The following is a 12,672-nucleotide window of genomic DNA, read 5'->3' as shown; positions in this document are numbered from 1 at the left end:
ATTATTGTTGTGTCCAAGGCTTCTAGGTAAACTAAGGGAGAATAAACCCAACATAATTTCCTAACTCATAAGAGAAAAAACACTTGGAGATTTAAAAAAAAAAAACACACATTGACTATCAGTAAAGAAATACCATATTTCATAGTCACTTCTAAACTCACCAAGAAATATCCAGCGACCTGTGTTCACTTAACATTTTTATTTGCTGAGCCATTTGCTACACCATCAAAAAATCCAACTCTTCCTAAGGTGATAGAGAATTTGCTACTTTCACTTAAAGGGAGTAGATAATTAAATTTTAAAAATTCACTGTGCCAATGGAGCAAGTATTATGTAGTATTCTCCCATAACTACTAGATTGAATCACATGAACTTGCTGATATTTGAACTTTCTGGCCTACAAAAATAGCAGTTTCATGTGATTCAATCTAATACCTTATTTTCCCAGATTAAACCCCCCTGAAAAGACATTTGTGATTTTTAAAATTCATAAATAAATCAAAATTACTATTTGTACTTTTTTTTAATGTCAAATTTTATTTGGATCACTTAATGAAGGCTTGGCACATAGAGAGCTGGATCATTATAGGAAATTCAGTGATTATAAGGTTAGACACAAAAATGGGCAAATGTTCAACCATAGAACAGACCATAGCCTGGAAAAAAATTATTGGCATTTCCACTGCAAAAAAATAAGTGACATGCCACTGAGACCTTTTGTCTTTTTTTTTTTTTTTTTTTTTGAGATGAAGTCTTGCTATTCTCCCCCAGGCTGGAGTACAAAGGTGCAATCTTGGCTCACTGCAACCTCCGCCTCCTGGGTTCAAATGATTCTCCTGCCTCAGATTCCCAAGTAGCTGGGATTACAGGTGCCCATCATGCCTGGCTAATTTTTGTATTTTTAGTAGAGACGGGGTTTCACCATGTTGGCCAGGCTGGTCTCGAACTCCTGATCTCAGGTGATCCACCCACCTCAGCCTCCCAAAGTGCTGGGATTACAGGTGTGAACCACCGCACCCAAAGCCCTTTCCTTTGTATGATTAGAATTCAACCCAACCTTATGTCAATGAAAGGACATCCCACCACATTTTAGCTGTATTTAATTTAATCATCTTCCAGTAAAGGTAAGGACTTTACACCTCAGATGCTCAGGAGGTAAAGTTTCAGGGAGTGTCCATGTTTCTAGTAATTCTCCAGGATACCTGACAATGGGATTAGGGTTTCAATTCAGCTGAAGATATCTTGGCTGAGTAAGGAACCCTGGATGGTCACCTAGACATCAACCTCAATCTGGGGCTCCAGCAGGGACTCTTTGCTGTCCCAGTCACACCTGAGGGTTTGGGTCCAAGAATGCTATTAGTAAATTTTATTTCAAATTTCAGAAAATCAATAAGAAATTGATTTTTATGTCAGCATTTCTTTAAATTGGCACATAGATGCTCAATAAATATTGGTGTGAAAAAAAAGGCAAGGAAGGAAAGAAAGAAGGGAAATGGGTTGCTTAGTTGATTACTGCTCTTAGTAAAGTTTTAATGTATTCCCTGGACCAGTTAATCTCAAGTCAATCAGTACACAGAACAAATCACATTTTCAGAGGAAGAACAGTTCACTTTCATTTGGTAAATGCTTACTGAACATTTATCACATGCCAGGGTCTGTGCTAGGTACTTGTCCAAATAGAACTTACCATCTAGCAAGACAGAGAGCCACAACACAACATGATATGTGCCTAAGGAAGTACAGTAGGAACTCACAGAAGGTTGCCTAAGCCAGATGTGGAGGATGGGCAAGGCTTCCTCGGGGAAAGTATTCTTATCAGGCAATCGGTATGTGTGAAGAAGGCCCTGGAGGGAGAGAGGGCATGGCCTATCCCAGGAAATGAAAGAAAGAGCTGTATTACAAAAGAGGGAGAAGTGGAGAGGTAGGCAGCTATTAAAGAATGCAAGGCTTGGATCGAGCAAAGATTTGGGCCACATGAAAGATTTGGAGCTTTGTCTAACAGGTCACAGACATTGATGGATGCTTTGGAGTGGATGCTATAGACTGAATGTTTGTATCCCCACCCAATTTCCTCTGTTGAAATCCTCACCTCCAATGCAATAGTATTTGGAGGTGGAACCTCTGAGAGGTGATGAGGTCATGAGGGTGACACCCTTGTGAACAGGATTAGTGCCCTTATTAAAAAGACCCCAGACACCAGGTGTGGTGGCTCATGCCTATAATCGTAGCACTTTAGGATGCCGAGATGGACGGATTACCTAAACTCAGGAGTTCAAGACCAGCCTGGCCAACACGGTGTAACCCCGTCTCTACTAAAAATACAAAAATTAGCTGGGCATGGTGGTACATGCCTGTAATCCCAGCTACTCGGGAAGCTGAGGCAGGAGAAATGCTTGAGCCCAGGAGACAGAGGTTGCAGTGAGCTGAGATCACATCACTGTGTTCCAGCCTGGCCAAGAGAGTGAGACTCTGTCTCAAAACAAAACAAAATGAAACAAAACAAAACAAGTGCAATGCAGTAATGGAGATGTTGGGGGCAAGAAACTGCTGTTTTTAAGAACTATCAGTGGCTCCCAGAATCACTGTGAGGAATGAAGAGTTTAGCTGAACTTTCAGGAACAATTCCCAAAAAACTGAGCCAAGAAGGGAGCTGCTGCCTCTGGCATGATTAGGAGGGTCAGAAAGCTGTTCCACAATAGCCAGCTTCCGGTGGCTGCCAGAGACTGTAGCCTACAGGGGTAGCCTGGGTCAGAGGGATAGCACCCAGGCCAGGGCCAGGGCCAGGACAGAGGGCTGTGGAGTGGCAGAAGCATCCATGGCTCAGCCAGGCAGAAGAATCTACACAGTGACTTTGAATGGAGACTGGGAAGAATACTGGACAACACCTAGGTTTCTGGCATCAAGCACCAGGTGGGATAGTAGTGGTCAATCACTGAAGATAGGAAGAGTGGATTTCAGGAGTCAGAGGTATGTGTGGCCATCTAAGGAACCAGCTGGAGTCAGGACATAGTCACAATGAACTGAAGCCAGCGTGGGAGGGAGTCCTTCAGGGAGGGAGCTCAGCAGGAAGAGGGTGGGGGAGTGAGCCTGAGGATCACTGAAACACTCAGGACAGGGGCAGGGGAAGCTTAGCCCAGCAACAAGACTGACAGAGAAGCAGCAGAGAGAGAAGAGCAAGGAGGACACAGTCTCAGGAAGTGGAGGAAGCAGAAGTCGACAGTGTTAAATACTGCTGAGGCATCAGCCAAGACAGGCACTGAGAATCCACAAAGAAGCTGACAGGGCCCTTCAGTGAGATGAAGGGAGAAGGAGGGCAGGGAACACTGCCACTAAATTCAGGAAGACAAGAATGCCCACTGGCCTTGCTGTGTTTAAACTGGAGCTCCTGGCCATGATTATTTAAGGAAAAGAAAAAAAGAGAAAAAGAAAAGAGGAATAAAGATTGGAAAGGAGGAAACAAAACATCACTATTTGTATAAACATTCACATAGGATCACAGACCAAATCACAAAGAATCAGTAAATTATTAGAAGTAATTAGAGTTCAGCAAAGTTAATAGATAAAAGATCGACTTAAAATAATCCGTATTTCTCTACACCAGCAACAATTAGAAAATACAATACAAAATAAGGTACCATTGTAATGGCAACAAAACCCATAAAGTACTTAGGAACCAACTAAAGAAAGAATATGCAAGATCTCCGTGAAGAAAAATGTTCAACTGTTCCCTAAAACTTAAAGTATAATAAATAAATAAATAAATAAATAAATAAATAAATAAATAAATAAATAGAAAAATGTTCAACTGTTAAAAGAAGTAAAATGAGATCTGAATAAACAAGACTTTCTATGGTTTGGGATAGGTCAATTTAACATTATGAAGACTTCAGCTCTCCCTAAATTAAATGCAGTCTTGGCCGGGCATGGTGGCTCATGCCTGTAATCCCAGCACTTCGGGAGGCTGAGGTGGGCGGATCATGAGGTCAGGAGATCGAGACTATCCTGGCGAACATGGTGAAACCCTGTATCTACTAAAAATACAAAAAAATTAGTCGGGCATGGTGGCAGGCGCCTGTAGTCCCAGCTACTTGGGAGGCTGAGGCAGAAGAATGGCGTGAACCCGGGAGGTGGAGCTTGCAGTGAGCCATCGTGCCACTGCACTCCAGGCAGGGCAACAGAGCGAGACTCCATCTCAAGAAAAAAAAAATTAATGCAGTCTCATCATTGGTTTTATTATTATTATTATTACTACTACTATTTAGAAACTCAAACTTATTCCAAATGCATATGAGAGAATAACAGTGCACAAAAAACTAACTCTGTATCAAACTGAGAAAAAAGACAAGGGGAACTTGTTTTATGAGATAACAAACATGTATGGCGCTGGCATTCAGAAAAAGATGAATCAGACAGAAGACTGGCCAGATCCAGGTGCAAAAGCAAACCCACTGTCTAATTAAGGCTGCCCCATACACCAGTGAGGAAACAACAAACCCTTGGGAGTGGCTCCATATATGGAGAAAAAAGTTAAAAATGAATTCCCACCAAATACTATATACAGAAGTGAAGCCCAGATACATTAAAGACATAAATGTGAAAGGTAAAACCATAAAGCAAATAGAAGAAAATGTGGAAAAAAATCTTTGTGACTTGTGGAAGAAAAGTAATTCTTAAAAACCCCAAGGCACAAACTTACGTGCATATTGTGTAAAACATTAAAAATTCTCAAAACTCTGTTGTTTGCAGTAGATTCTTCCATGTAACAAAGATAAAATGAGAAGAAATAATTATTCTTTAAGATTATTCACCTAGACATAAATATGGTCCATGAGTATGGGGGGAATAGAACAGGTGGCTTTCATTTTACATTTCAAGAAAACATTAAAGTACTGGGTTTGTACTATGCATTTTTTACTCCATAAATGCCACCACCTCAGTTCTTCACACACTTTTACCATAGTCCACATTAACCCCCAAAATACCTGAGAGTATCAAGAGACTCATCAATTATAATATGCTTATAATACCTGCAAGACATTCGAACTAAAATAACTGATTTTACTTTCCTTAACGTTAGTGCTGTCTGTAATCCCAGCACTTTGGGAGGCCAAGGTGGGTGGACTGCCTGAGCTCAGGAGTTCACAACCAGCCTGGGCAATACGGTGAAACCCCGTCTCTACTAAAATACAATAAATTAGCCGGGCATGGCGTTATGCACCTGTAGTCCCAGCTACTCGGGAGGCTGAGGCAGAAGAATTGCTTGAACCTGGGAGGCGGAGGTTGCAGTGAGCCGAGATCGCGCCACTGCACTCCAGCCTGGGCAACAGAGCGAGACTCTGTCTCAAAAATAAATAAATAAATAAATAAACAAACAAACAAACAAGCAAATTTCTAAAAAATAGTGCTATATCCTAAATCCTAAGCGAATGGACCAAGAGGAATAGAATTCAATTAAAACACAGGAGTTGTGAAAGCTGTATTAAATACATCTATTACAGTTATCATAGGCACAACTGAATTAAAATAATGTACAACGCAAATCCAGTTGAAATCTCAGGTAACCCTAAAAACTTAGGGCTACATCTCAACTTTTATTTCATTACTGACAGCTTCCATAAGAGCTAGAATGGATACTTCAGAATTCAAACAACTAAGAACAGTCAGTCAAAAAAACAAACAAAAAAAACAAACAAAAAACCCAAAGTCAGCATTTGTTTTGAAATGAGTTGCCTAGAAATTAGACTTGAAAGTAACAGCTAGGGAAAAAAACAAATTTGGGGCATCATAGCCTGAATACTTAAATTGTCATAGATTAGGTAATAGAAATCTATTATAAGTACAACATTTGCAACCCCCAAATGAAGGATATCTAATTAATTTAAAATTTCATTCATGTGGCCGGGTGCGGTGGCTCACGTCTGTAATCCCAGCACTTTAGGAGGCTGAGGCCTCCACCTGAGGTCAGGACGACTCCATCTGAGGTCAGGAGTTTGAGACCAGCCTGCCCAACATGGTGAAACCCCGTCTCTACTAAAAATACAAAAATTAGCCAGGCGTGGTGGCTCATGCCTGTAATCCTAGCTCCCCGGGAAGCTGAGGCAGAAGAATCACTTGAACCCAGGAGACAGAGGTTGCAGTGAGCCGAGATCACGCCATTGTACTCCAGCCTGGGCGCCAGAGCGAGACTCCATCTCAAAAAAAAAAAAAAAAAAATTCATTCATGTTTCTATCTCTCTTTTTCTATCATGCTACTCTGAATTTGGCCTTTCTCCAGAGCCAGTAAAACCTGCTAAAAGGCGAAAAATGATAAAACTTAATTTGCTGTTTAATGTATTAAAAGATTTCTTCTGTAAGCCTTTTTAAGTGCCTCCCAACCCCCCATCTACCTTCGATATATTTCAAAAAACTATAAAATCACCACTCAATGGTGTGATATAGTAATCCATAGGTATTCTAAATGTATTAGATTAATAAAATATACCTGGAACAACAACCTGGCTGCCTGGGACAAAGAACTGCTGTGTGCCATCAGCTGATTGTGCTGCGTACTGTACAATTGTAGCACCTGGTGGAGGAGCTCCTGAATTTGTCATTGTTAATGCCTGCAGTCCCTGAACACCATCAGATCCTGGGTTAGAAATCTGGATTGTTCCACCTTGGGCTATAGCAACTTAACAGAAAAAGAAAAGAAATATTAGAGAATTTCAAGATTTATTTTTAATAATCCCCTATTGGAAGAATATACTCTGGGTCTATTTATTACCATTGCTTCTTTCTCAGGTTACCCTTATTTTCTATGCTCAATTGAGAAGGAAGATCAGCTTCGTCATGGGACAATACTCTAGGAAAAGCTTATAAACACTTGAAAATATTTTATATTCAGAAATGTTTGAGATTCATAGAGCCCATGGGGTGTTCCTCCTACTTAGCATCCAGCTGACTACATCACTCAAGAGGAAGAGTGGAGAAGGAGACAGGGAGAGTCCAGCTTCCTGGTTTTCTCCATTCTCTCAGATGTTTTTCCTTATAAACACCATTCTTCTACCATTTAAAATTCCCATTTAAGGCCAGGTGTGGTGGCTCATGCCTGTGATCCCAGCACTTTGGGAGGCCAAGGCAGGAGGATCACTTGAGCCCAGGAGTTCAAGGCCAGCCTGGGCAACACAGGAAAACCCTGTCTCTAAAAAAAGAAAAGAAAAGAAAAATTCCCATTTAATATTGCAATTAAAATGAATTTGTACCTTCATTCAGCTAACTACTTTTCTGATTTGTCATCAAAAGAAAGTAGTTTTTAAGAAATATATAGGCAAGGTGCAGTGGCTCACGCCTGTAAACTTAGGACTTTGGGAGGCCAAGGTGGGCAGATCACCTGAGGTCAGGAGTTTGAGATCAGCCTGATCAATATGGTGAAACCCCGCCTCTACTAAAAATACAAAAATTAGCCAGGTGTGGTGGCAGGTGTCTGTAGTCCCAGTTACTCGGGAGGCTGAGACAGGAGAATCACTTGAACCCGGGAGTTGGAGGTTGCAGTGAGCTGAGATTGCGGCACTGCACTCCAGCCTGGGCAACAGAGACTCCATCTAAAAAAAAAAACAACATACATATAATTATATATATGTTATATATAATTATATATTTTATATATAAATATATAAATATATTATATATTAATATGTATTTATACATTTATATATTATATATTTATATATTTATATATAAATACATATTATATATGTGTATATATATTATATTATATATAATTAATATAAAATATAATTATATTTTTATAATTATTATATTTTTATAATTATTTATATAATTTTATATATAATATATAATTATATATAACATATATAGGTATATATGTATATATACCTATATATGTATATATGTTATGTACAATTATATATAACATAATTATGTTATATATAATTTGTTATATATTATACATAACTATATATAATTATAACTATATATAATTATATATAGTTATATATGTTGTATATATAACCAAAAATTTTAATATATATTTATTATAATTATATGTCATATGTTATATATAACTATATAATTTACATATATTATACATTTATATATAAATATATATAAAAACATATTTTGGTTATAAAGCTCAAGTCTAGAAAACTGTAACCTTTGCCATTTTGTCTATGTCAGGAGAATCCTGAAATATAAATTGTCAAGTTGCAAAGGTCCTTAAAAAGTAACTGTTACTAAAAGGATTTGTGCTACAATATTTACCTCTACCAAGTATCTCAAGTAACTACAGCTAATGGCAACAAATAGGAAGTAGATTTCCTTTAAATACTGAGATCTGCCAGTCATGTTTAAAAGTTAACATATTAATTGACTTGAAGCTTCCAAAGAATAACTGATCAAACGTTTTGTTTCAAAATTTCACTCTAATAGACAAGTATTATTTAAAATATCTGAAAGGTCTGTATATTTTAACATAAAGATTCCAACTGCATGCTTCAAACAGTAGATATTAAATGGTACCAGAGGCTAGGCTTTTTAAAAAATCACATATAAACTAGCTAACTAGGCTTTACAATGAAGATTTTAAAAACACATCACCAGAATAACATGACATCTATACATCAATGTAAATACCTTACAGTAGCGTAACAGTAGTGTTTAAAATACACTCTGAATATTTTCAAGTCATTTCCAAACGTTTTTAAAGGCATCTAGGCAAAAAAGCACTTAGGCGATAACCTGATAGGACAAACCTATGAGAATTATGGAAAGAGTAACAACAACAAATTTTCTCTTCTTTCACCTAAGGTGCCAGTGTCTACACAGGAAGATAGATTAACATTTTTAAAAAGACTTCCACATGCTGCGTTCTCTGTGTTTTATTTCACTGACAGGCCAGTGTGGCAGAAACTGAAGAGTCAGTTACAGAATGTCAATAGAGCTGAGGTTGAGACACCCTGATGTAACAGCACTTTATCTGGCTCACCTAGAGCAGTTATTTTCTGTACACACTTTAAAAACAGGGTATTTTTAAACCATGGGTTTCCAAAGATTTCATGGGTCTCAGGATTCAGCCCTCATAGTAAAAGGGTTTGAGGGAGATCTAACTAACTTCTTACAAGTATGAAAATGTCAAAAGACACTGCTTTCTTGGCCCCTTGTGGCTAGACATGAGTAAATTGTGTATGTTTTCATATATTTGAATGTGTATTTTTCAGTTGATAATTAGTTTGATGTCACAGAAATAGTGCTTTAGAAAGAGCAGCCCAAGGTCAGGTAACCACAGTGTATTAGAAGTACAAAGCCTAGGCCGGGCGCGGTGGCTCACATCTGTAATCCCAGCACTTTGGGAGGCCGAGGTGGGTGGATCACCTGAGGTCAGGAGTTCAAGACCAGCCTGACCAACAAGAAGAAACCCCGTCCCTACTAAAAATACAAGAAATTAGCCAGGCGTGGTGGTGCATGCCTGCAATCCCAGCTCCTCGGGAGGCTGAGGGAGGAGAATCGCTTGAATCTGGGAGGCGGGGGTTGCGGTGAGCAGAGATTGCACCATTGCACTCCAGCCTGGACAAGAGCAAAACTCCATCTCAAAAAAAATAAAAAGAAGTACAAAGCCTAGAACAGAGCAGCCACTCAAAAAATAGAATGAATGAATGAATGAATGAATGGCTATCATTTCCTCATGACAGATGATATTATAAACAACTTAAGCCGCCTGTGAATCTAGGAGAGTTAAATGAGGTATGGTTTCAAATTCCAATCATAGAACCTAGTTTTTCAACACCAATGAAATTATCAAGCTTTTAAATAACGATCAAGTCAATCTGAGGTGAGAGTAGCTGCCTCAGGGTAAGAACCCCTAAATAGGTAGATAACAAAGACCTTTACTTTCTTTTTTCTCTTTCTTTTTGCTTTACTCATTTCCTTTTTTCTTTTCAGTAATGTTTCCCCACAGTTCTGATCAAAAAACTTTGTTTTCACAATATGAGCAGCTGACACATCAAGAATCTGTTTCTCATTTTATTTTCTGGGGAAGTCATTATATAATTAGATATGGAAAACAAAAGCTAAACAAACACACACACACACCCCTCACACACTGGCTCTAGTGAGAAAACATTTCTACTGATTAAGTCAGGCACGTCAGCCTCATTTTCATTTTTATGCCAAAGGTGCTCTTGATTTTGTTGTTATCAAATGACAGAGGACCTTCCCATTGAAAATGTTCTCTCTCATCTGACAATAAACAAAATTTCCCAGTGCCTCAGGATCCTGGAAACAGGTTTTACGTGGGCCTGTCTGTATTCAGAGATTTGAGGAGAAAACTGTTTAGGTTTCAAAATATTCAAGGATAGCATAACATGTGCTTTCAATAAACATAAATCAAGATAGAAAAAATAAGATGAAATTAACTGAATGAATTTAGACATATCTTCTATTTTAGCTATTTATTTATTTAAGAGATGGGGTCTTGCTGTGTTGCCCCACATCTTGCTGATGTTGGTCTAGCTGGTCTTAAACTGCTAGGCTCAAGCAATCCTTCTGCCTCAGCCTTCTGAGTAGCTGGGACTACAGGCACAAACCACCAAGCCTGGCAATGTTATATACTTCTTATTTATTTATTTGTTCATTTATTTTGAGATGGAGTTTCACTCTTCTCGCCCAGGCTGAAGTGCAATCGTGTGATCTCAGCTCACTGCAACCTCCACCTGCTGGGTTCAAGCGATTCTCCTGCCTCAGCCTCCAAAGTAGCTGGGATTACAAGTGTGCGCCACCACACCTGGCTAATTTTGTATTTTTAGTAGAGATGGGGTCTCGAATGCCTGACCTCAGGTGATCCGCCCACCTCGGCCTCCCAATGTGCTGGGATTACAGGCGTGAACTATCACGCCTGGCCCATGTTATATACTTCTAATCCTAAATTTATACACGAGCTAATTAAAATACATACACATGTAAATGTTTATATTTAAAACCACTCTTGTTCCAAATTGCAATCCAAAGATTCATAAATGAAATCTCACTGCATTAACTTTAAAAACAGCAGCAAACAGACCTTTGTTCCAATGAATTCTCAGGTTTAAATTCAGAGTGACCATAAGAGAGTACCTATGAGTACCTGTACCTTAAAAGCCAAGAGGTGCATTATAGCAGAAGGAAGACTAAATCATGCTATAACAACAATAGCAACATCAAAGTTTAAAAGCCAGAGTTACATTAAGTGGTGCCTTAAAAAATTTTGAAACAGTTGCCTTAGAGAAATGTAAACGTCACTATTAAGAACTGCAACTGGATTAACTTTCGAATGTGTAAGCCTATTATGTTCTAATTCCCTTTATGAAGAAGTTGAATTGGTGCTTATTCGTGAGCCTCCTGAGAATTCTGAATTCTTATAAGGAGTCCACAAAGTTCACATTTTTCTTTTCATAATGGTGCAGTTTAGATTGACCCACTTACCTTTCGTGTATAAGAATTCCAGAAAGATGAGTTAATACTCTAATAAGATTCCTCGTAAAATACAATAGGCACAAGCAGAGACAAGGGCCATTTGTGGGAAAAAAACTGAAGTCTTGGGTGATAGTCTTTAATTGGTACAGGAAGAGGTTGGGTATAGTAGGATGGAGGATTTAAGTAACCTTTGTTTCAAGAGAAAATTTAATGAATTAGGAAGCTTCAAACATTTTAATTTCCTCGGTTGCTTTTACAAATTCACTCATTTACTGCCTATCTTAACTGTCTTATGCAGCAAGTAACATTCTTTGTTAATTCTAAGGCTACCTCTCTCCCGCCATCTCTCGGGTATATGCTCCTGAAATAAAAGACTTTCTTCGACCAGCTCAACTGTTATGCAACACACCTATCACTAAGATCTGTACTTCCAGTGAGGATTCTGCAGGTACAGCTCACTTACTTGGTGTTATAATAATGGATCCCTGTCTATTTTATGCTTTTTCCTACTCCCCAGGGAGTAGCCTATTCCAACTTTCACTTTTTAGTTTTTGTGATAATAGTAAGTCAATATAATAAGGTCAACTTCTGCCAAATATCTTTCAACTATTAAAAATGTAACTGCTTGTATACGGGAAAACTTGAATATACTTTATTTCTTCAACTTTATACACATTTAGTTCTTTTAAACACCAGCTAACTCATTATTCCAAATTAAAAATAACTAATAAAATACTGGAAAAAAAGAAAGAAAAGCAAAGTTTGGGAGAAAGCCATCCATGAATAAAAGCTGAACAATTAAACCTAAAAAATTTTTTTATAATAAAAGGTTATGAAAGAGCATTAAAAAAAAATTTACAGCTCAAAGGGAAGGAAAAAAATAGGAAAATCTCCAGAAATTCTAATAAAATACGTTCCTCTATTCAAAAACCAAAGGAAACTGGCAATTGTTTCCATTTCTAGACATTCTGCTACAACATTAAAGCATTAATATCTGCTAAGTTAGTTCTATAAAAAATAAGATCAATAAAAATGGATGTCGTGTGTGTAAGTATGTTTACCCTCCAATTAAAGTAAACGTCTTCTAAAAAGTTTGAATGTTGTTAGTATTCACTTCTCAAAGAATTATCTACATATATTTCACTAAATGTCCCCAAAATGCATTTTTAACAAAAGAAATTCACATTGTGTGAACAAATGGCAATTTTTACCTGCAGACTGTACATA

At 38.0% G+C, this 12,672-nt stretch overlaps 1 protein-coding gene across 41 annotated transcripts in view; it reads right to left on the bottom strand.

The window, feature by feature from the left end:
* CREM (cAMP responsive element modulator) overlaps nt 1–12,672 on the bottom strand; it is an 87,703-nt gene that overhangs the window by 17,219 nt on the left and 57,812 nt on the right. For 24 of the 41 annotated variants that reach the window (XM_001148504.7, XM_016963003.4, XM_016963001.4 and 21 more), the window contains one exon: nt 6,482–6,670. The exons of the other annotated variants lie outside the window; for them this stretch is intronic. In XM_001148504.7, the coding sequence (XP_001148504.1) occupies nt 6,482–6,670 (189 nt within the window). The remainder of the gene's footprint in view (nt 1–6,481; nt 6,671–12,672) is intronic. 41 annotated transcript variants of the gene reach the window in all.

The sequence above is a fragment of the Pan troglodytes genome, chromosome 8, assembly GCF_028858775.2.
Source record: "Pan troglodytes isolate AG18354 chromosome 8, NHGRI_mPanTro3-v2.0_pri, whole genome shotgun sequence".
Lineage (NCBI taxonomy): Eukaryota > Metazoa > Chordata > Mammalia > Primates > Hominidae > Pan > Pan troglodytes.
This window is presented reverse-complemented; position numbering and strand designations above follow the sequence as displayed.